Below are 25,204 nucleotides of genomic sequence, written 5' to 3'. Positions count from 1 at the left end.
TCAGTTCAAGTTAAGGCTCGAAGTGGCAGACCAAGAAAAATCTTGGATAAACAAAAGCGACGAATGGTGAGAACAGTCAGAGTCAACCCACAGACCAGCACCAAAGACCTACAACATCATCTTGCTGCAGATGGAGTCACTGTGCATCGTTCAACCATTCGGCGCACTTTACACAAGGAGATGCTGTATGCAAGAGTGATGCAGAGGAAGCCTTTTCTCGCACAAAAAGGGCCGCTTGAGGTGGGCTAAAGCACATTTGGACAAGCCAGCTTCATTTTGGGATAAGGTGCTGTGGACTATTGAAACTAAAATTTAGTTATTTGGCCATAACAAGGGGCGTTATGCATGGAGGAAAAAGAACACAGCATTCCAAGAAAAACACCTGCTACCTACAGTAAAATATGGTAGTGGTTCCATCATGCTGTGGGGCTGTGGGGCCAGTGCAGGGACTGGGAATCTTGTCAACGTTGAGGGACGCATGGATTCCACTCAGTATCAGCAGATTCTGGAGACCAATGTCCAGGAATCAGTGACAAAGCTGAAGCTGCGCCGGGACTGGATCTTTCAACAAGACAACGACCCTAAACACTGCTCAAAATCCACTAAGGCATTTATGCAGAGGAACAAGTGCAACATTCTGAAATGGCCATCTCAGTCCCGAGACCTGAATATAATTGAAAATCTGTGGTGTGACTTAAAGAGAGCTGTCCATGCTCGGAAGCCATCAAACCTGAATGAACTAAATATGTTTTGTAAAGAGGAATGGTCCAAAATACCTTCAACCAGAATCCAGACTCTCATTGGAACCTACAGAAAGCGTTTAGAGGCTGTAATTTCTGCAAAAGGAGGATCTACTAAATATTGATTTAATTTCTTTTTTGTGGTGCCCAAATTTATGCACCTGCCTAATTTTGTTTAAACAATTATAACACACTTTCTGTAAATCCAATAAACTTAATTTCACTTCTCAAATATCACTGTGTGTGTCTCCTATATAATATATTTAACTGACATTTTTTATCGTAACAACCAACGATTTATACAGGAAAATCATGACGATTAACAAGGTTGCCCAAACTTTCGCATCCCACTGTACATGGCAGCAAATGGCACTTTCAAATCACAATTGATTCTGAGCATCAATAAAGTGCTTGACAGATGGACTTTAAAGGAGACAATAAGATCACTGTGATGGCCATGGCCACTCAGAGGAAGAAGATAAAGCTTTGCTGTCCTGTGATTGTCAACCATAGCTGGAAGTGATTTATGTATTAATGGCTTGTGACAACAGGGACATGTTTTATGAAGAGTAAGATCTTGTGCTGAAAAATTGTGAATAGCACTCAGCGACGAGGAAGCAATTTCACAAGGAAAGCATATTATAACACAGAAATGATAAAAAAGGGTTGTCTGAGTTTTTGATATATCAATATCAGATCCAACTCCCAGCGCCTTCGGAATCAGCTGTTTGAAGAGGCTGCAGTGCGCTGCTCCTCTTCCTAGGCCATTGACATCATGTTCATTGCTCACACGGCCTAGGTGCAGCTCTTGAATGGGAGATTCAAGTGAATAGGGCTGAGCTGCATTACCATGCGTACGCCCTATCCAATGAAAGGTGCTGACCATAGTAAGCTGCAAGGAGGCCGAGACACTCACTGGAGCACTGAGGTTTCTTCAAACAGCTAATCGGCTAGGGTGCAGGGAGTCGGACCCCTCCAGATCTAATATTGATGACTTATCCTGAAGATAGGTGATCAATATTATCTCTTTCTGGACGTCCACCGCACTTATAGTCCTGTCTTTAAAGATGGAGCCTGCTCGTGAGCACTGCCGGAGTCATAAGGGCCAACATCTTTGATTGTTGGTAATGCCTGTCGCCAACATTTAACCACTCAGATGCTGTGGTGAAATGTGACCACAGCATCTTGGAGTGCTAAAACCAGGAGCTGCATACTTCCTGGCCCAGGCCATCTTCCCCTGGCTTAGATTGAGGACTATACTAGTAATAGGCCTAAGCCTGTATAAGACTTACAGGTCAATTACTAGTACGGTATATTCCAATGCTGGCCTGCAGGTGGAAGTGCAGCATTGGAAGATACTGAATATTGTATTCTGTAATGCATAGAAATGCATTACAGAATACAATATGCAATCTAATGATTGTATGTTATAACTCCATAAACATAAGCATAAACAAGTTTTGGTGATGAATAGGGTTGAGCAAACCCGAACTGCAAAGTTCGGGTTCATACCGAACTTTGCGAGTTCGGATACCGGGACCCGAACCCAGACTTTTTCACTGAAGTACAGTTTCGGTGTTCGGGTGATTTTATTATTTTTGGTTATAACATGGTTATAACGGAAAATAATAGCGTTATTAAGACAGAATGCTAAATTAAATGGCCATAGAGGGGTTAAAATTAAAGGGGTTGTCCAGGTTCAGAGCTGAACCTGGACAGCCCTCCATTTTCACCCCAGCAGCCCCCCTGACATGAGCATCGGAGCAGTTCATGCTCCGATGCTCTCCTTTGCCCTGCGCTAAATCGCGCAGGGCAAAGGCATTTTTCAGAGTTCCGGTGACGTACCGGGCTCTCCATGGGGCTGACAGGAACCCCGGTGACGTCACCGGCACTGATGGGCGGGATTTGGCTCTGCCCTAGCCAGTAAAACGGCTAGGGCAGAGCTAAAGCCCGCCCCTCAGAGTCGGTGACGTCACCGAACACACTGCTGGGCGGAAGTTACCGCCCGGCAGTGTGTTGTTAAAAACAAAAGAGCCCGTGCCCTGCGCGATCTAGCGCAGGGCACTGGAGCGCATCGGAGCATGAGATGCTCCGATGCTAGGCTCAGAGGGGCTGCCGGGGTGAAAATAAGGGTAAGTCCGGGTTCAGCTCTGAACCCGGACAACCCCTTTAATTTAAAAAAACTCACCTCATCCACTTGATCGTGCAGCCTTGTACGCGCAGGTCTTCTTTCTTCAGGACCTGCGAAAGGATCTGCGATGACATCACCGTGCTCGCCACGTGGTGAGAACAGTGATGTCATCGCAGGTCCTGTAGAAAGAAGACCTGCGCAAGCAAGGCTGAGCGATCAAGTGGATGAGGTGAGTTTTTTAAATTATTTTTAATCCCTCCATTTTATTTAGCATTCTGTCTTAAGAATGCTATTATTTTCCATTATAACCATGTTATAACAGAAAATAATAAAGTGAAGTTCAGGTCCCTATTGACTTTAATGAGGTACAGGTTCGGGGTCAAGTTCGGTTCCCGGGTTCTCTCATCCCTAGTGATAAAAAGAAAAAAATACTTTTTTAAAACACAATATAAATCTCCATAATCGTACTGACCTGGAGAATGAAGGTAACTAGTCAGTTTTACTGCATATGGAATGCTGTAAAAACAAAACCCATAAAACTTTGGTGGAATTGCGTTTTTTTTTTCCTAATTCCACCCCATTTGGAATTTTTTTCCAGCTTCCCACTACAGTGTATTCAATAGTAAATGGTGCCACTAAAAAGTACAACTCGTAGTGCAAAAAAAAAAAGCCATCATACGACTATGTGAATGTAAAATTTAAAAATGTATGGCCCCGGGAAGGCAGAGAGTGAAAAATGAAAATGCAAAAACAGAAAATCCCAGGCTCCTGATCAGGTTAAAAACCCAGAAAATCCCTTTAAAGTTATGAGCTTTATGTACCAAGCAAACAAATGTCAAAATTTTAGGGATGATTAAGGTAGATAAAGCTCTTCTGTCAGTGTCAGACTGGGATGCCTACTGCTCGCCAGTAAAATTTATTTTTGGGGCCCACCGTACGGATGCATTCAAATATTACCTGCTCACAGAGCAGGAAGATGCTACCAAATGATTGAATATGGGGGTCCCTGCAGCAACTTTGAGAAGGTAGGCCCTGGGGAAGAGGATACTGGCAGCTTTCCTCTATATCTAGAAGTCATCTCAGCTCTGATCGTGTCTACAGTAACAAACTGGGGAGTTTCTTTAATAATCTATAAAGTTTTTTATTTAAACATAGGCTGGTTGAGGTGCTGTACATTGAATATATGTATGTAGTGCAGTAAGTCTACTGTGCTATGTGCCACTTGTGTAGGGGGTGGGAGACTAGGGACGCACCTTGCTCAGGGGCACATCGGGGGATTCACCTATACTCCTGTGGGCCAGTCCAAGCCTGGTGAAGGACCTATTTGATGTTAGAAGTGATTCTTATAAGTACATTTTTCCTTCTAAAAGTATATTTATGACATACAAATTAAAGGTGAACTTATCCCAAAGGCCTGTGGGCAATAAAAATGAATCAGCAAGGCATTACAGTAGCCTGTATACTGCCAACTGAGCTAGACAATGGCTGTTATATTGTTATATGGCTTGTGTCTGTTGATGGGCTGAACCCTATTATTAGAACGTTGGGGCAGTTATGGTAATTCTGTCTCATATTTAGACAGCGTACAATTTAAACATGCGCCAAATGTGCGCCAAATTTATCATATGTGCTTATCCCCTATGATAATTGTAGTGCTGTTAGACAGTTTTATCGAACCTTACACCACTTGCTGATTGGCTTACTTTTGTTCCAAAATTTGGTGCCTGAGTTTTCTGAGATTTTGATACTGATGACCTTGATAGGTCATCAGTATCTTTTCAGTGGGGGTCCGACCCTTAAGACCCCCACCAATCAGCTGATTGAGAAGGCATTGGCCCTCCTGTAAGCGCCACGGTCTTCCCCATGCTCACCAAGCACAGCGCCATACATATTATAGTGGCTGTGCTTGATATTGCAGCTCAGCCCCATTGTCTTGAAGGGGGCTGAACTGCACCTAGGCCATGTGACCGCGAGAAGGCCCAGGTGTTTCTGCCTTCTTCAACAGCTGATCGCTGGAGGTCTCGGAAAAATCCTTTAAGCCACATCCTATTTTTTTCATTTTTTTAATCTAGCTACAAACTTGAAACAGACAAGCTAGGCAGTTTAGATTATTCTTTTTTTTCTTATCCCATAATACCCTTAAAAATAATAATAATACCCTTTTCTAATTCCACCGGATTATTATTTTTTTTATTATAGCTTCCCACTACAGTGTATGCAATTGCATTATAAATAGGTCACTGAATATGTGACTATAGTATCAGATTACAGAGAATATAATGGTTGCCACGCCACTGTAAAGTAATATGGTGCTCAGTGGTAGGGCGGTTCTCCCAAGACAGTATGTGAGTGGATGCGTGTGGATTCCTGGATGTCAGCCGACATCCAGTAATCCTCACGCTTCTTTCTTGGCAACTCAGCCGTGATCAAGGTCCAGATATGGACAGAAACGTTGACCTGTGCAGTTCAATTAACTGGATGTATAAATAAAGCATTTGAAACTCTGAAAAAAATCCATTTGAGTGCAGTGGTTATTCACATATAGTATCAGATTAAATAGGGTTTGTTTGTAGTCTTTGACTATAGAGGCACATAGGTTGGCACCAGGGGTGTAACTAGAAATGACTGGGAACTGCAGAGCCAGCGATGGAAATTACTGGGCAGTGCTGACTGAGTTTTGGGGTGCTGACAGCAGCACTTTTATGCCAGTAGGCAATAGATATTATTCATGAGCCTCTCCTGTTCTGCTCCACTCCCCTCCCTTTGTCTCCTGTGACTGATCTACAAGTTACACAGTCACTTCAGTCCTCAAAGACACAACTCCCTGATGTGCAGAACACATTAGCAGAGCCTTCAAGCCGGGCTCCTTGCCTGTGTGGGCTCTCTAGCAGCTGCCAAGGCTGATACGGTGGTAGTAACACCGCTGGTTGGCACAGGTGCTGTAGACACAAAATCATAAAATAAGTAAAATAGTTAAAATCAAGATTGTTTGCACAGTTTTTTTATTTTATGTTAGATGCAATAAAATTGGTTGTTGTTGTATTGTACATATCTTGATGCTCTTTTGTCAATTTCTTTCATAGTTTTAGTAGAGCGGTTATAGGGCTCTTTACTTAGTGTTATTTATTAAAAACTCATTGTTCTTGGCAAGGCAACCCTGAAGATTTTACTGCCAGTTTTTAAGGGCAGTGTTCTGAGAAGTAGCTCATTCATGAAGCCTGAAGCAATGACTAAGACGGAGACTCCCAACAAATTCTGTAAGTGTAAGATATAACAGCTCAGAGTAAAGATGAATGTCTTTGTAAAGAAAAGTCTGTAAAAGTCTGTGGAGTCTGAATGAATACCATTAAGTACCTAATTCAATAGCTGTTGGCCGAACGATTGTTCGGGTAACAACCATCTCTTCCGACTCCCTCCTGGCTTCCCCATACATATGCATGTTTGGCTCGCCCGAATATGTATGTATTCTATCAGAAAAGGGACAAAGACGCTTCCAGACATTTCTGGCGGCTTAACTGCCAGGAGAACAAAAGGACCACACGAAAACAGGGGTGGACTGGCCATAGACCCTACAGGGCTCACAGTACAGACTGTAACCCGTCAGAGGGTAATATAATTAGTGATGGTCTAATGAGGTTAAGTGTAATCACATATAACCATCCTATAAAACTTAGCCTTTATTAGATAAAAAATAAAAAGCACATAAATTACCCCTAACAGACCAATACATAAAAAAAGAAAACAGAGACAAAACAAGAAACAAAAGAAAATAACTCTTGTAGAAGACACAATCCTCACACTGGTGGGCGAAGAGAAGGCAGGAAATCGTGTGATGAATGAAATTAGGGGGACTGTCCTTAGAGATGACCCTATCTATGTTCTGCCCTGCCTAGAATGGAATGGCCACCCCGTTAGGGGCGATCCCGTATCAGGAACCTCCTGGATGCCCTTGGATGGCACTGATCGGGGAGTATAGAGCAAACTACAGTTAGTTAGTCTTTACCAAATAAAAAATAAATGTACCAAAAATAATAAACAATTGCACTGATATGTGCATATCAACTCCCATCAGCAAGGGATGAGTCATTAGATCACTTTTGATAAGTACCGCAGTTATTTCATAGTGGTATCGTGGGAAGTGTGGGATACACACATCCCTGTCCCAACAAGTTTTGCCCACCAGTGTAAGGATTGTCTCTTCTACAAGAGTAATTTTCTTTTGTTTCTTGTTTTGTCTCTATGTTTTCTTTTTTTATGTATTGGTCTATTAGGGGTACTTTATGTGCTTTTTATTTTTCATACTAATAAAGGCTAAGTATTATAGGATGGTTATCTGTGATTACACATAAATCCTACAGGGAAATTTTTTGGTGGGCCGATGCCCAGGGGGCTACCTGAGCCCTCTTCACAGCCTCCAGCTGGGTACAAAACGATCATATGGTCTCAGCATTAATTAATGCTGGGAGCGTCAGATACTTTTGTACCTGGCTGGTGGGCTCAGGGTCCTTTTTAATTCAACTGTATCGTCATCATTACAGTTGAATACTACCGCAGGCCCAACTAAGACTGGACCCCCTCTTGCCCTGGGCCCCATAGCAGTCAGATGGTCTGGCGCTATGATAGTTGCGCCCCTGTACATGAGGCATTAGATAGATTTGCAAATATAGTATCTTTCCTTACCTTATCATTTAGTCTTATCTAATTTTATTCTCTCAGTCAAGGGCTAAGGTGCTTTCATCTGCATTTGCATCAAAGAAGTGGTATTATAATAATAATAATACTATTATAATAATCTTTCAAATAATATTCCACAGTGCTTTACCGTTCAATAATGTTCTCATGAGATCCTGTGCAGACCAATGAATAGTGCTGTACAGCCCTGGCTTCAATGCTTCACTGCACATGAGCCGCAGGGCAGAGTGCTCTCCTCTCTACAGCTGCTGTTCAGCACTATTTACTGGGCATGCGCCCGAACTAATAGCAAATGAAGCCTGCACAGGATCTTGTGAGAATGTGTGAGGATGTTCCCTGGCCTGACAATGTCAATCAAGCTGCAGGAGGAGAAGGGGGACAGGGAAAGCCTGACTTCCAGGAGGTTTGCGCCAGCCTCCTTGACTTTAACAAGCTTATTTGCATACGACGAGAACTAGTGCAAAAGGGCATTTTCTTTGGATTTACAATTTCCACAAAAGGATCAAGAGTCACTTTGGGAGCACTATAACTGGATAAAAAGGTGCTGTGGGCAGTGGGGACAAGAAAACCTGAACCTTACCAGGTTTGGTTTTGGGTAGATAAGGAATTCCGTTATGGATTCCTTTTAAAGGAATATAACGGAATTCGATGTACGGAATGCAGAACGTAAGCCTTTACGAGGTATTCTGTTTTGATCCATCATAATATAAGTCTATGGCCAAGCATTATGGATCCGTCTTGATTCTGTTATGAAGGACGGAAAACAAAGTCCTGTTCTGCATAAGAAACCAGACGGATCCGTTATGCTGCCCATAGACTTCTATTATGGATCAAACCGGAATGCCTCTTAAAGACTTAATTTTGTATTCTATCATCGAATTCCCTTATATTCTGTTATACCCGAATTCCTTCACTACCCGAACTCAGAGAGGTTCGGGTTCGCTCATCACTAGTGTGCAGTTTATATCACACAAACGAGCCCCCAGGTTCCCTTTAATCCAGTACTACTGCTATTTATCTCAGCTGAGCATAGACAATCAGTTGGAGTCTCAGCAAATTAAAAGCTGTATAAAGTTCTCGCATTATAGCAGGAATATTTATGTGAAATTAGGTTATTGAAGTTGCTGAAATGGAAAATGCCATTTTCTATATCATTAAGAATCATAATTGTTTATGTTCTGTGACTGAAGCAATAAAGTCCCCGTAGTTCCCGTTTAGCGAGGTAAGTTATTTCCAATTAATTGTAAATAGGTTGTATCAATGTAGAACAATTGTGGCAAAAGCAAAGAGTTACATGTTGTTCTTGAATGCTCCATTAAGCGTTCGGTTAGTATAACTATCTGGGTGTATTGCTGCTGCGAAAATAGCACAGGCTGGAATAATTAGCATTCCAGTGATGTCGTGAACGTACACGATGATGTCACAGCTTGTTTAACCCGTTAACTGCTGTCAGGACTCCTAACAGCGATTGCTCATTTATCTGCCTGATTGGAGCTGATGGATGCTGTGAGGATTGTGTGATACATTCTTCCTCTCGCAGAATCTCATTAGATCTGTGAATTATTCTGCAATCTCTGCCTACCATCTCGTTCATGCTGTGGTTGTCAGATATATTTCATGGCCAGTGGAGAATACAGTAGATATACCCATTCTAGAGGAAAAGCAAGCATGCTGTATCAGTATTCTGTTCAATAGGATCTTAAAAAGCTTCTATGCTTGACTTGATTGAACCCATTTAGGCTTGTGGTTGGATCAAACCTGTAATGGTTTAATATTGGTATTTTTGAAGGTTGCAGCTGTTTTCTTTAGTTTTATGTACAGGAATACACGCAGCAGTTTAGAGAAACTATGCAAATCAGCCCAGTGACATTACCTTCAACTGAATATGTTATTCAAGAATGAAACTGAGGTATTGATGGTGTGTGTGTGAGACAAATATGTAATGCTAATGTTGCCATTATATGTACGAAATCCTGTTTTCTATAAAGAAAAAGACCTTACTCACCTTTAAAGCATACCTGAGTTTTCAACAAAAGTCTGCATAATGGCTGTGCTTCTTTATATAGTCATAACTAGGCAGGAACTGGTGTTTTTTGGCTTCCCTAAAGTCTCTTTCAGCTATGATAGCTCCTTTTTCAGCTGTACAGCTAGATGCATCTCTTTCAGAAGGAGGGGGTGTCAGTACAGTATGCAGTGACCTCACTTATGTTTATTTTCTTCTAGGGAGTATAGATTAGACTAGGGCTACACAGGGACACTGGAGCTGTGACAGCTGTGATCCCTTAGAAATTAATAGGATGGCCATGGCAGTTGCAAGAAATCCAACAAGGCTGGATTTCTTGTGACTGTCATGGCGATCCCATTTATTTCTATAGGATCACTGCTACTCAGCGATCCTGGCTGTGACAGCTGTTGAGTGACCAGTGTTGCCGTGTAGCCCTAGCCTAAATCACATGCACATGAACGTATTTTCTTTCTGTGTCCTTTCAATTTTTTTTGCGGACCGTATGTGGAACCATTCATTTCAATAGGTTTGCAAAAAAAAACAGAAGTTACTCTGTGTGAATTCTGTTTCTGTATGTCCGCATGTCTATTTCTCAAAAAAATAGAACATGTCCTATTCTTGTCCGCATAACAGACAAGGATAAGACAGTTCTATTTGGGGCCAGCTATTTCGTTCCGCAAAATATGTAATGCACACGGACGTCATCCGTATTTTTTGCAGATCCGTGTTTTTGCGGACTGCAAAATACATACAGTCGTGTGCATAAGCCCTTACAGAAAGGCCGAATGCACACATGTTTCACGGCCGTGAGCGGTCTGTGGAACCACGGGCTGGATTCCTGCTGATAGCAGGAGCGCACGGCGTCATTGGTTGCTATGACGCCGTGCGCTCCCTGCTGCCGCCGCATCACAGTAATACACTGGTATAGATCATACCAGTGTACTACTGTATTGCGGCAGCAGCAGGGAGCGCACGGCGTCATAGCAAACCATGATGCCGTGCGCTCCTGCTCTCAGCAGGAATCCAGCCCGTGGTTCCACAGACCGCTCACGAACGTGAAACATGGCCATGTGCATGAGCCCAAACGCAGGAGGCTCCTGTGATATTCAGAAGCAGTTTAGAAGCAGTTGTTTCATCAGGCTCAGGAGCTCAGCTAGCTCTGACACATCCACACTTTGTCTTAGCCGTCTTCTGAGTTTCTGTTACCAGGATTCTTGCCTGACAACATGCAGTGTATTGTAAGTTAGGTGGAAGTGAGACCCCCCCCCCCCCCTCTAGTGGCCATGACTACAGTTTTTCTCAGGTGGATGCAGGCATTAAATGAAGTGATGTAGAAATTTGCTGGTTGCACCATTCTCTATTAAATAAAATTGTGTGAAAGTACAGTGACTCTTTAAAAGTTCTGCCCCTACAGCACCACCCCACTGGGTTTGCAGCAGTCACGTGCTGTTTATTGCTCACTGGACTGCTACAGCCAATCACTGGCCTCAGAGGTCTCATGCTGGTTATGTGCCAGTGATTGGCTGCAGCCATCACATTAAAGATGGCAGACTAGAGCAGCTAGGATCAGAGGATTGAAGCTAGAGCTGCAGGACATTTTAACCAGTACTATAGTTTATAGTCTATGAGCGGTCGGGCCTTAAAAAAAATAAAAATGAAGTAATTCTATGCAAAGTTCACACTTCAGTTTTTTGTTCAGTTATTTCCATCAGTTATTGTGAGCCAAAACTATGTGGGGGTTAAAACACACAACAGGGGTTTCATTATAACTTATCCCTGAATAGGCTTCTCTACTGGTTTTGACTCCCATTCACCAATAACTCACCCAAAAAGTGTGAACTTGGCCTTTAAAGGGGTTCTCCGGCTTCTGCTTAAGATTTGGTCCATTAAAATAACCTGTGCAGGGAAGGTTATTACAGTAATACCCTCCAATTGCTCACGGAGAGGCCGTCGCACCCATCTTGATGATGTCACCACGCACGGTCAATGTGATGGCCATCATCACATCACAGAGCTAGATTTTGAGTGGTGCCTTCAATCAAGATGGTCGTGACGGCCTCTTTGCAAGCAAATGCTAAAAAAAAAAAAAAATATTGAAAAAAATAGACATATCTAGTATACTGTAGCTGCGTCCGTAATGATCTATACATATATATCACATGATCGACTCCATCTGTTGAATGCCGTAAAAAAAATGATTTAAAAATTATGCCAAAACATATATTTTTTAGTCATATTATAGTATCAAATGATCAAAAAGTTATAGGTACCCCAAAATGGGACCAATGAAAATGTCATTCACAAAAACGAGCCCTCACACAAGACCATTGCCAGAAACAGGGCCAGCTCCAGGTTCATGTGGGCCCTTTAGCAATAAATCTCAGTGGGCCCCCTTGTGGCATTTGTCAAATGTCACCATGGCATCTGAGAGTGTTAAAAAACGGAAGCGCGGGGCTTCCTGCACAGACGTGGCTTCCCCCAGCAGAGATCAGGGAAAGTATCCTGTTCTAAAAATGAGCCGCAGCGTGTACTAGGCTTCGAGGCTCATTATTAGTATATCCCAGTTCAGGCCACTAGGTGGTAGCGCTAAACTGTGATTTCTATACAGAATAATGGAGCAATCTCCATTATTCTGTATAAGTTGCAATCTGATGAAAAGTAATTTAAAAGAAGTTTGAAAAAAGTTTTGAAAATATAAAAAAAAACTTAAAAAGTAATATCACCCCACTTTCCCCAAAATAAAAATTAACAAAAAAGAAATAACATTATGGACATGATCGCATGCGAAAACACCCATACTATTAAAATATAAAAAAAAGTTAGCCAATATGGTGAAGGATGTTTAGAATTGCCCCAGATAATGCACCTGGGGCGTAAAAACCCAAGATCAGAATATACAATCAGTGATACAGTCCTAACCTCAGTATCTGAGGAAATGGATTCAGGGGTCATTATTTCAGAAGACTTAAAGGAAGGCAGACAATGTCATAGAGCAGCAGGGAATGCTAGCAGAATGCTTGGGTGTATAGGGAGAGGCATTACCAGTAGAAAGAGGGAGGTGCTCATGCCGCCCTACAGAGCACTAGTGAGACCTCATTTGGAGTATTGTGCTCAGTACTGGAGACCATATCTCCAGAAGGATATTGATACTTTGGAGAGAGTTCAGAGAAGAGCTACTAAACTGGTACATGGATTGCAGGATAAAACTTACCAGGAATGATTAAAGGACCTTAACATGTATAGCTTGGAAGAAAGACGAGACAGAGGGGATATGATAGAAACTTTTAAATACATAAAGGGAATCAACAAGGTAAAAGAGGAGAGAATATTTAAAATAAGAAAAACTGCTACAAGAGGACATAGTTTTAAATTGGAGGGGCAAAGGTTTAAACGTAATATCAGGAAGTATTACTTTACTGAGAGAGTAGTGGATGCATGGAATAGCCTTCCTGCAGAAGTGGTAGCTGCAAATACAGTGGAGGAGTTTAAGCATGCATGGGAAAGGCATAAGGCCATCCTTCATATAAGATAGGGCCAGGGACTATTCATAGGATTCAGATATATTGGGCAGACTAGATGGCCCAAATGGTTCTTATCTGCCGACACATTCTATGTTTCTATGTATGTTTCTACTTTATCTCCCAAGAAAATCAAATAAAAAGTGATCAAGTCATACACCCCCCAAAATAGTATTGTCAAAAAAGACAGATTTCCCTCAAATGAGCCCCCACATATCTCCGTAGACATAACTATTAAAAAAGTTATGGGGGTCACCGAGGAGCAGGGGTTCTGTTAGGGTTGCCACCTTTCCCAACAAAAAATAATAGTTACACAAATTAAAAAAGGTTGGCGTGTCTATTTAAGTTTTATTTAGTCTCTAATTTTTTAATATTCTGCTGGGATTCAAACTCACAGCGATCTACATTAAAGTCAAGAACCTTAACCACTGAGCTATACTGTAGAGCTTCAGTTACTATTTTATGGCTAAAAACCTCAGTAGTAGTTTCCCACATATTATGCATTCATATATATCAGAGGTATGATTATATATATATATATATATATATAAAATACTTCTGCTGTATAGGAATACCTAATACATGAGAAACTACTATGAGGTTTATCTGTCACAGCTTAGCATTGAGCTCAATACATCAGGAAGTGACTTGTATTAACTTTGTCTGCATGATAAATGCTGTTTGCTGAATTGAGACAACCCTTTAAGATGGGTTTGCGGGACCTGCTAAGTCTTTTAAGTGTATCTCTGTTTTTAGCACAAGGGGGAGATTTATCAAAATTGGTGTAAAGTAAAGCTGGCTTTGTTGACCATAGCAACCAATGAGAGTCCTTTTTTATTTTCACCCCGAAAATGAAAAAAATAAAAAAATTACAGGCAGATCCAGTTTGCATGAATTTCGTCACTGCAACCATTAATGTGATTCGGCATTGTGTATGGTCACTTGCCTGTATGCTTTCCTGACTGGACATGCTTCTGATGAATGAGACGGCTGATGTAGGTGTCCTGGGGGATCTCCTCCCAGATCTGGATTAGGGTAGTCTAAGGTGCTAATAAGTGGTGTTGGATGCACTGATACAGAATGTCCTAGAGGTTCTCATTGGGATTGAGGTATGAGGAATGTGAGGCTCAGTCAGTGGCATCAGTGCCTTTATTATCCAGGAACTTCATAGATACTCTGGCCACATGAGGCTCGGCATTGTCCTGCATCAGGAGTAACCCTGGGCACACTGCACCAGCATAAGGTCTGAGAGTGGCTCTTAGAATTTCATCCAGGTACCTACGAGAGGTCGGGATAGCCGTTGGCTATCATGTGAAAGTTTGTGCGAACCTCAAAATGTCTTCCTAGACCACCAATGACCCACCGTCAAACTGGTCTTGCTTGATGATGTTGCAGGCAGCATAATGTCCACCATAGTGTCTGCGGACGCTTTTACATTTATCACATATGCTTAGTCTTAACAAGACTCTCATCTGTTGTAGCTGGCCAGCTAAGACCTGTCCTAGGTTGCTAGTACAGGGAGTGCAGAATTATTAGGCAAGTTGTATTTTTGAGGATTAATTTTATTATTGAACAACAACCATGTTCTCAATGAACCCAAAAAACTCATTAATATCAAAGCTGAATATTTTTGGAAGTAGTTTTTAGTTTGTTTTTAGTTTTAGCTATTTTAGGGGGATATCTGTGTGTGCAAGTGACTATTACTGTACATAATTATTAGGCAACTTAACAAAAAACAAATATATACCCATTTCAATTATTTATTTTTACCAGTGAAACCAATATAACATCTCAACATTCACAAATATACATTTCTGACATTCAAAAACAAAACAAAAACAAATCAGTGACCAATATAGCCACCTTTCTTTGCAAGGACACTCAAAAGCCTGCCATCCATGGATTCTGTCAGTGTTTTGATCTGTTCACCATCAACATTGCGTGCAGCAGCAACCACAGCCTCCCAGACACTGTTCAGAGAGGTGTACTGTTTTCCCTCCTTGTAAATCTCACATTTGATGATGGACCACAGGTTCTCAATGGGGTTCAGATCAGGTGAACAAGGAGGCCATGTCATTAGATTTTCTTCTTTTATACCCTTTCTTGCCAGTCACGTTGTGGAGTACTTGGACGCGTGTGATGGAGCATTGTCCTGCATGAAAATCATGTTTTTCTTACCTTGCAGACTTCTTCCTGTACCACTGCTTGAAGAAGGTGTCTTCCAGAAACTGGCAGTAGGACTGGGAGTTGAGCTTGACTCCATCCTCAACCCAAAAAGGCCCCACAAGCTCATCTTTGATGATACCAGCCCAAACCAGTACTCCACCTCCACCTTGCTGGCGTCTGAGTCGGACTGGAGCTCTCTGTCCTTTACCAATCCAGCCATCTGGCCCATCAAGACTCACTCTCATTTCATCAGTCCATAAAACCTTAGAAAAATCAGTCTTGAGATATTTCTTGGCCCAGTCTTGACGTTTCAGCTTGTGTGTCTTGTTCAGTGGTGGTCGTCTTTCAGCCTTTCTTACCTTGGCCATATCTCTGAGTATTGCACACCTTGTGCTTTTGGGCACTCCAGTGATGTTGCAGCTCTGAAATATGGCCAAACTGGTGGCAAGTGGCATCTTGGCAGCTGCACGCTTGACTTTTCTCAGTTCATGGGCAGTTATTTTGCGCCTTGGTTTTTCCACACGCTTCTTGCGACCCTGTTGACTATTTTGAATGAAACGCTTGATTGTTCGATGATCACGCTTCAGAAGCTTTGCAATTTTAAGAGTGCTGCATCCCTCTGCAAGATATCTCACTATTTTTGACTTTTCTGAGCCTGTCAAGTCCTTCTTTTGACCCATTTTGCCAAAGGAAAGGAAGTTGCCTAATAATTATGCACACCTGATATAGGGTGTTGATGTCATTAGACCACACCCCTTCTCATTACAGAGATGCACATCACCTAATATGCTTAATTGGTAGTAGGCTTTCGAGCCTATACAGCTTGGAGTAAGACAACATGCATAAAGAGGATGATGTGGTCAAAATACTCATTTGCCTAATAATTCTGCACGTAGTGTATAGCTTATATGTGTATATAGCTAAACCTGCTAATAACCTTAATACAGTTCCTATGTTTATGTGTTAAAGACATAATTTTCTGTGACATCATGTTTTGGATGTCATATAACTGTTATATTTTGTGTTCCCAGAAGCAGAAAAAGATAATATGCCTTTAAGATTCATTTTATAATGTAAGGTAAGCTCAGTGACACAGCAAAAACAACAGAAAGCATAGTGTTAATCTTTTGCTGCTGGGCAGAAGTCTAGACCAATCACATCCAGCTTCTCACACGGCAAGAGTTTTCACCAATCACAGCCAGCCTCACACACAGCCTGTCTGGGAATTCCCCCTAGCAGGAGCTGCTGGAATCATTACACACCAGAGAGATAAGCTGAAGAGACACACAGTTCCAGTCAGAGTCCAGTTTTATGGGAACAAGAGGCAAAAATAGGTATTTAAATCAGTTATATAATGTTCCTACTGTTAGTATAGTGATTAGAACTGTATACTGAACCAGTTATATATGTGTTTACTTACAGTTCCACCAAATTCAAATTACAAATAGCGATTGCAAAGTACAAATTGCAAGCATAAAAACCAGATTCCATACAAATTGCATACAAACTGCGAACTGCTCATACCAGATCATAAGCAATTGCAAACTGCAAACCAAGTTGAGCAAGCAGAACTATTAGTTAGACCTCAGATATACCTCTCAGAGAGATCATAAAGTTCTTAAATAACTTAAAGGGACAGTACAGATACCGAAGAGAGAAATATAGCCACCATTTTATGTTGAATGACAAGATTGAACAGTTGAACCTCCATCTTATGCATACCGCCATTTTGTGATATCTTTTCAACACGTTTTTAGTACATGGACTATCTGCTGCGGAGGCGGCAGTGTTATATATGAAGAAAAGTTGAAGTTAATAAAGAGGTTATTTCAAGCATTTGGTGTGCTCTTTATACCTACTGTTTCTATAGAACGGCGCTAGAGGAATTACAGAGTAATAGGCAGTCTGGTTAGACTAAAAAGTCAGATATATCAGAATTCTTCTAATGCCACAGCGCAAATGGCACTTCATAGTGCTGCGCCTGCCACATCGGTGAGCTGCATGGGGCCCCAGTGGAGGACCTGCCATTTCTCTTGTTCTCTGGCAGATGCCAATTGAGCTGAATGGTCCTGGGCTGTAGGACCCTCATAGAGTGCGTTTCTGCCAGTTTATACAGAAGCGTGCAGACTACTAGCCCTTTGAAGGCCATTTTGTGGGGTTTTGACAGTGCTCCTCCTGTTCCTCTCCCACAAAGAAGGAGATACAAGTCCTGATGACTTAATGCCCTTCTGCGACCATTTCCAGCCTATGTCCTGGTATTATCTTCATGTCCCTGAGACTTTAGGAGACACTGCAAACCTTCTTTTAGTGGCACGTATGAATATGCCATCCTGAAGGAGCAGGACTAACTGCGCAACCTGTTTGGGCTGCAGGTACCATCTCATGCTACCAGTAGTGACGAGGACAAAAAAGCAAAACAAAAAAAGGATCAGGAAGGATAAGGAGTGAGTAATTGTTCTGTTGTCACTGCCTGCAAAATAATTCCTTTTTTGGAGAGTGTCTTGCTGTTGCCTCTCCAGTGCACCTGTTGTCACTAAATTTGCACCAAACCACTCTGAGATTGAGTCACAATTGTTTATGTTTCTTAGCTGGATTTAAGTGTGCTCCTTTAATTGTTTTGAGCAGTGTATTTGGAAACAAGGGAATAGCAATTTCTTGAAGTGGTTTTAAATTTCAGGATTGAGAAATGGACTAGTACTGTATAAAAATTTGAGGAACTTTGACAAAGTCCAGACTCTGATGGCTAATTACTAGGTCTGAGCATCTCCAAGATGGCAAGTCATGGTTCTGTTCCCAGTAATTAATGGTGTGTAGTACCTACATTCAGTGGTTCAAGGAAGGACAACATCCCAGCAGACGATAGGGTCATGTACACCCAATGCTCACTAAGGTGTGTGTGGGCTGAAGGCTAGACCATCTGGTTAAATCCAACCAAAAACCTGTTGTAGTGCAAATTGCTGAAAACCAAACTGCTAACTATGATAGGTGTCAGAGTTACCTTACTGTTAGCTTACTGCGATGAAAAATGATGCTCATGTGCAAATACCTATTGAAATTAACGAGTTAGGATTCAGCCAGGATACTTTCTGTTCTCAAAACAATGCATCTGGACAGAAATTAGCCTAAAAACATAATCTTTGCTGTTGATCAAGCAGTTATCAAGAATGTTCTGTTTGTTTCCAATAATTGTCTAGGCAAACCCTGTGATTGCACTATGGGGGTTCTGGTCAGAGGGAGCCCCATCCCTCTGGCCAACCTCTTAGATGTTGCAGTCAATATTGGCCACAGCATCTGAAATCGGATGGGAGTTATTTCCAATTCTAGCCATTGTCAGCAGGTGTCAGCTGTATTACACAGCTCGTGAGCCTGCTCCATACACCCCTTACACACATCGGACATATAGTTTTATCCATGGTGTGAAGGGGTTAAAATATTAAAAAGCTTAATAAAAACGTATTTTTTGCTTGGTGATATATAGTTTTTATTGCTACCATTTTGGGATACAAGGGACCTTTTTGATCAATAGTTTCACTGGGGACCTAAACCTGTGACCATTTGATCACTTGTACTGTATAGTGTAATACTTCTGTACTAAGTACATAATCATTCTGACAGGCAAAATGTAATAGAGGCTGGGACATGGCAGGCTTGGGGGCCTATAAAAGGCCCCAGACTGTCATGTCAACTACTTTACACCTCGTGGTTGGCAAGTTGCTCCCTCCCTCTATCTAACCATTAAGATGCTGTGGTCACTATTGACAGAGTGGGTCGGACTCCATAAAGCTAGTGTGAACCCACCCTTATTTGTATCACCGCGTCTCTAGCAACCTATAAAAAGATCACATTACTTATCTTGCACTTATCTTTTTCTGTAGGTCAGTAAAATTATTGAGAATACCAAATTATATTAATATGATTTTATTAATATTTTTTTTTAAACTGCAGAACTAGGTAATAAGAATGATGTTTTATTTCTACAATATTTTAACACCTGCTGTGACGTTCCAGAAAATAGATTAAAAAAAGTTAAAAAAAAAATGAAATTTTTAAATTTCTCAACCATTTTGTGTTAATTTCTGTGAAACACCTAAAGGTTGACAAACTTCCTAAATGACATTTTGAATACTTTGAGGGTTGCAGTTTTAAAATGTGATGATTTGTGTGTGTGTGTGTGTGTGTGTGTGTGTTGGAGGGGGCAGTTCTTCTGATATATAGGCCTCTAAAAGCCATTTCAAAACTGAATTGTTCCCTTAAAAAATAGATCTAGGATTTTTTGGGGAAAATTTGATAAACTGAAGGTAAACTAATGTATTTTAACATCTCCAAAAATAAAAGTGTGTTTGAAAAATGATGACAAAGTAAAGTGGACATATGGTAAATAGTAACTATTTTATGAGGTATGACCATCTGTCTTAGGGCTCATGCACACGAATGTTGTTTTGCGGTTCACAAATTTCAGATCCGCAAAACACAAATACTGGTCATGTGCAGTACGCATTTTGTGGAACAGAATGGCCGTCCCATAATAGAACAGTCCTATACTTGTCCGTAATGCAGACAATAATAGGGCATGTTTTATTTTTTGTGGTACAGACATACGGACACGGAATGCACACAGAGTCAATTCTGTATTTTATTTTTTGTTTGCGGCCCTATTGAGAAAAAACGAAATGGACACAGACAAAAAAATACATTTTTGTCCATGAGCCCTTAAAAGCATTGAAATTCACACTTGGAAAATTGCCAGTTTTGTTACATTTTGGGTTGGAGACAATGTGTCATGAAAAACAATCTCACAATCACTTGGATAAGTAAAAGCATTCCAAATTTACTACCAAAAATGAGGGGTTTAAACATAGGCGATTAAGGGTGGGATGTTGTACCACTAATGAACTTGGACTCTATAGTTAGTGTACGCTTTTATTATGATGCTATATTTCTATGACAATGCCTTAATGTAGTTTTAGTAACTGTTTTCTTTCCTCTCCTCAGTGAACTAAAGCAGAAACTGGATGAAGAGAGCAATAAGTGCTCCATTTTATCAAAGCATCAGAAGTTTAATGAACATTGCTGCATTAGATGCTGTTCTCCCTTCACATTTCTGATCAACTCCAAGCGGCAATGTCTGGACTGCAAGTTCAACATCTGCAAAAACTGCAGCTCTTTCCAAAAGAAAGAGAAGGCCTGGATTTGTAATGTTTGCCAGCAAACCAGGTAAGTTCTATTCCCAGTTTCTGTTTAACCAGGCTGAAGGGGTTTCCAGAACCTACTTAGGAAAGGCTATCAGTATAAGGGCTCATGTATTTTGCGGTCTGCAAAAAAGGGATCCGCAGAAAATATTGATGACGTCTTTTTGCAGAACGGAACAGCTGGCCCCTAATAGAACAGTACGATCCTTGTCCGTAATGCGGACAATAATAGGACATGTTCTATTTTTTTGCGGAACGGAAATACGGACATACGGAAATGGAATGCACATGGAGTAACTTCCGTTTTTTATTTTTGCGGACCCATTGAAATGAATCATTTTGCATAAGGTCCGCAAAAAACGGACATGGAAAGAAAATAAGTTTGTGTGCATGAGCCCTAAGATGGTGAGCGCCTAAATGGAGGCACCCCTGCCATTAGCTGTTTTTAGGAGCTGTGGTGCCACCCCTATACACTATGTTGTTGCCATACCTGGTTACTGCAGCGCTGTTACCATTCACTTTATTTTTAAGGGGAGTTACATGGCCCCTAAAATTTTTGCTACATTTTTTAACCCCTTCATACATTATCAGGTATGTGATAATGTGTGAGGAAATGTATGGCACGGGTTGCTGCGGTGAGACCGCTCCATACGCAGCATGTGCCAACAGTATAATACAACAGGCACCCGGCCGCACTGACGGGGAACAGCAATTACAGCGAACCCCCATCATTTAACCTCTCAGATGCCGCAATCAAAAGTGATTAGGGCATCTGTGAGGTAAGGTGAAGAGATGCCTTCAAGCCCTCATACAGCTCCGTGGATGGAAATTTAAAAAAGGTATGACTGTTAGAAAATGGAGATGCAAAGAAATTTCTAATTTCTCATAATGTCAAAACCCCAAAATCCTTGCCGGATTTTTATTTAAATTTTTTTCAATTTCACCACAAAAATTATTTTTTTATCCTTTTTTCTAATACAAGACATGATAAATTATATGGTGCCATTAAAAAATACAACTTGTCCCGTAAAATATAAGCCCTCATATAGCTATGTAAACGGAAAATTACAAAAGTTATGGCTCTTGGAATGTGGGGAGGAAAAAAAACCTAAAATGTTCTTGGCCTTAAAGAATTTAACCCCTTCTCGACATATGACATAATATTTTGACATACTATTACATCATGGTGATTGGGCGGGAGGGGTACGCCTGTATCCGCCTGCATTAACCCAGTGGATTAACCCTGCTATGCCGCGATCAGCGCTGACCGCGGCATAGAAAGGAATCGCGGCTGGTGAGGGAGCCAAACGGGTTCCCACGCTGCTGTGGCAGGGACCCGATGGGTGAGAAGGCAGCCCGATGCCGTGCAGAGGTTGCCCAATGCCTTGCATGGCATCGGGACCTGCCTACTACAGGTGCCGAGGAGATCCAGCCTCAGACTGGGTCTCCTAGGCAACCTGTTAGTGTATTAGGGCTCATCACACGAACGTTTTTTGCGTTCCGTATACGGGCCGTATTTTGATTCCGTATACGGTCTGTATACGGAACCATTAATTTCAATGGATCCACAAAAGATGTGGACAGCACTCTGTGGGCTGTCCGCATCCGTTGCTCCATTCCGTGGCCCCGCAAACATTATGAGGCATGTCCTATTCTTGTCTGTTTTGCGGACAAGAATAGGCAACTCTAAAATAAGCCTTCTGTTCCGTTACACAAATTGCGGAAGGCACACGGGCGGCATCCGTTTTTTGCAGATCCGCAATTTGTGGACCGCAAAAAACGGCAAGATCATGTGCATGAGCCCTAACTCTGTGTAATACACTAACAGGCAATGCATTACAATACAGATGCATTGCAGAGGGGATTAGACCCCCAAAAGTAAAAAAAGAAAGAAAAGGTCCATAATGCTAAATATATCACATGATCCACCCCATCTGATAAAAAACATATATTTTTTAATAAAAACTGTTTAAAAAAGCCATTTTTGTCACCTTACATCACAAAAAGTGCAACACCAAGCTATCAAAAAGGCATATGCCCCCCTTATGGTTCCAATAAAACAGTCAACTCATCCTGCAAAAAAAGAGCCCATACATAAGTCAATCCCCCAAAAAATAAAAAAACTATAGCTCTCAGAACATGGAGACACTAAAACATAAATTTTTTTGTTTCAAAAATGCAAATATTGTGTTAAAGTGAAGTAAATAAAAAAAGTGTACATATTAGGCATCGCCGCGTCCGTAACAACCATCTCTATAAAAAAATAAAGTTTCAAGTAAAAAAAGATAAAAAACACCCCTTTCTCCTGATTTTTTATTAAAAAAAGAAAAAAAAAAGAAAACACGCACATATTAGGTTTCGCCGCGTCAGTAATGGCTGGTTCTATAAATATATCACATGATCCACCCCGTCTGATAAACACCATAAAAAAATAAAAATAAAAACTGTTTATAAAAAGCCATTTTTGTCACCTTACATCACAAAAAGTGCAACACCAATCTATCAAAAAGGCGTATGCACCCCAAAATGGTTCAAATAAAACAGTGACCTCATCCTGCAAAAAAAGAGCCCATACATAAGACAATCCCCCAAAAAATAGAAAAAAACTATAGCTCTCAGAACATGGAGACACTAAAACATCATTTTTTTGTTTAAAAAATGGAAATATTGTGTTAAAGTGAAGTAAATAAAAAAGTGTACATATTAGGTATCGCCACGTCCGTAACAACCATCTCTATAAAAAATATCACATGATTTAATCCCTCAGGTGAACACAAAAAAAAAACTTTGACAAAAAAGCCATTTTTTGTCACCTTACATCACAAAAATTGCAACATCAAGCGATCAAAAAGGCATATGCCCCCCAAACTGGTACCAATAAAACCGTCACCTCATCCCGCAAAAAAGAGCCCCTACATAAGATAATCGCCCAACCCCTTTAATTCTGTAGTGTAGAATCTGGTAACTAAAGGTCAAATTTCCATATCTAATGCGACATAAAAATAAGAAACACATGATGCTACAAGCCTATAGTTAAGATCTTGTGAATATGCGTATCCTTACGTGGCTGAGCATAATCAGTTCTCCATGAATAAGGCTTCTGCATCCTATTTATCCTCCCTCATAAAGATTCTACCTTCTGCATTTTTATTCACGACACTTCCACATCTCGTGGGATAGTTGGCTTCTGCAGACTAATCATTGAAACACAATGCTTTAGATGGTTGATTGACATTGAACTATAAATATCGATCATAGAAACAGCAGCAGAGTAATGTCAGACAGATGCGGCAGTAGTGCTGTTACAATGTCACAGGATGCTTACCGTAATCGAAGATTAAGTGACTATTAGCAGTTGATTTAGGGTCTTACCTGCATAGCCTGTTGTATTTACGTACAATACCCCAAAAATCCACTTATTGTATTAACAATCCCAAAAAATCCACCTAAAAATATCTGAAAAGATCATTTTACAGAACATGTTAAAGTGGTTCTCCGAGACCTAATGCCTCCAACCTATGATCTTATTCAGCACGTTTTCTTTCCACATCTGATCCACAAAAATTCCAGATCAGATGTTAATTGAAAATATAGTTGTGTAAATGGACCCTTATTCTGCAGATAGAGGATAATTTATTATAACTGGAATAACCCTTTAAGTCTGTTTTAGTTACTTGTTGGACCTTTGTTAGTCTCTTGCATTTAAATTTGTGTCTTTGATCCAGACTTCCTGGTTTGACTATGCCATACCTTATGCAACTGACATAGTTGTCAGAGAAATTGTTCTGTAGCTCACAACTTCCTTACAGTCAAAAAACATTATGCCTCCAACACACAGCAAGGTCGTGTGCACTAAGTGGGTCATTTATTAAGACCAGTGTTTTACATGCCAGTCTTAATAAACCCCTATATCTGGCTGTGGATCCGCTGAAGTTATAAATGACCCCCTAAGTCTGTACGCAAGCACACACAATCCTTGTGACTTTGTTCCTCTGTCCAATAGAATATTGCACAAGAGAATACAATAGAAGAAGAAACCTCGGTGAGTCTCCAACAGAATTGAGACACATAAACTACAGTAGGGCACAACAGACTTAAATGGGCATTGCATTGTAGCTCAGTACCACTCAGAAGTTGCCATATGCCAGAGCCATAATGCAATACTACACATGAGCTGTAGGCTGCTAAGAATGTGCCACTCAAAGAATCCACCAAATACTTTTATAAGCAGCTGATTATAATGACTTTCCAAATGACTGTTAAGGGTAAGTTCATATACAGCTGTTTTGCTGCGAATTTCTGGTGTGGATTGCACACAGCAAATTGCTGTGCTCTGGATGGTGCAGCCGCTCTGCAGATGCAGTGGGTCCTTCTTGTACTTACCACGTCCTGGTCTTCTACTGGCTGCACTGCGACCGGATGCTGCACAGCGTCAGGTCATAGTGCTCGCCTATGTGTTCTACGTCCTGACGCTATACACAATCAGGATGTAGTGCAGTTCATGGAAGGAAAAGTACAGCCAGCACTAGCAGTGCTCACCACTCCCCGAGCCTCCTGCATACTAATGAGCTCCTTATAATGAAAGCACTCACTCATTATTCATTGCTTTATAAAACACACTGCCATTTTTCCCTCACTTTTGGGGAAAAAATGTGTCTATTTATTTTTATGTTTTACCCTCTTATTAAAAAACTATTTCCACACATTCCAAAGCTCATGCCATTTTAATTTCGTCTTTCTACAGAGCTGTGCGACGGCTTGAT

At 41.1% G+C, this 25,204-nt stretch overlaps 1 protein-coding gene across 1 annotated transcript in view; it reads left to right on the top strand.

The window, feature by feature from the left end:
* The window catches only part of LOC122938981 (myosin VIIA and Rab interacting protein), a 570,956-nt gene that overhangs the window by 218,810 nt on the left and 326,942 nt on the right, over positions 1-25,204 (top strand). Inside the window, exon 3 of the mRNA XM_044294890.1 lies at positions 20,245-20,466. Coding sequence (XP_044150825.1) covers positions 20,245-20,466 — 222 coding nt within the window. The remainder of the gene's footprint in view (positions 1-20,244; positions 20,467-25,204) is intronic.

This window comes from Bufo gargarizans, chromosome 5 (assembly GCF_014858855.1).
Source record: "Bufo gargarizans isolate SCDJY-AF-19 chromosome 5, ASM1485885v1, whole genome shotgun sequence".
Classification (NCBI taxonomy): domain Eukaryota; kingdom Metazoa; phylum Chordata; class Amphibia; order Anura; family Bufonidae; genus Bufo; species Bufo gargarizans.
The sequence above is the reverse complement of the archived record's forward strand: the minus strand, read 5'-3'. Positions and strand labels throughout refer to the sequence as shown.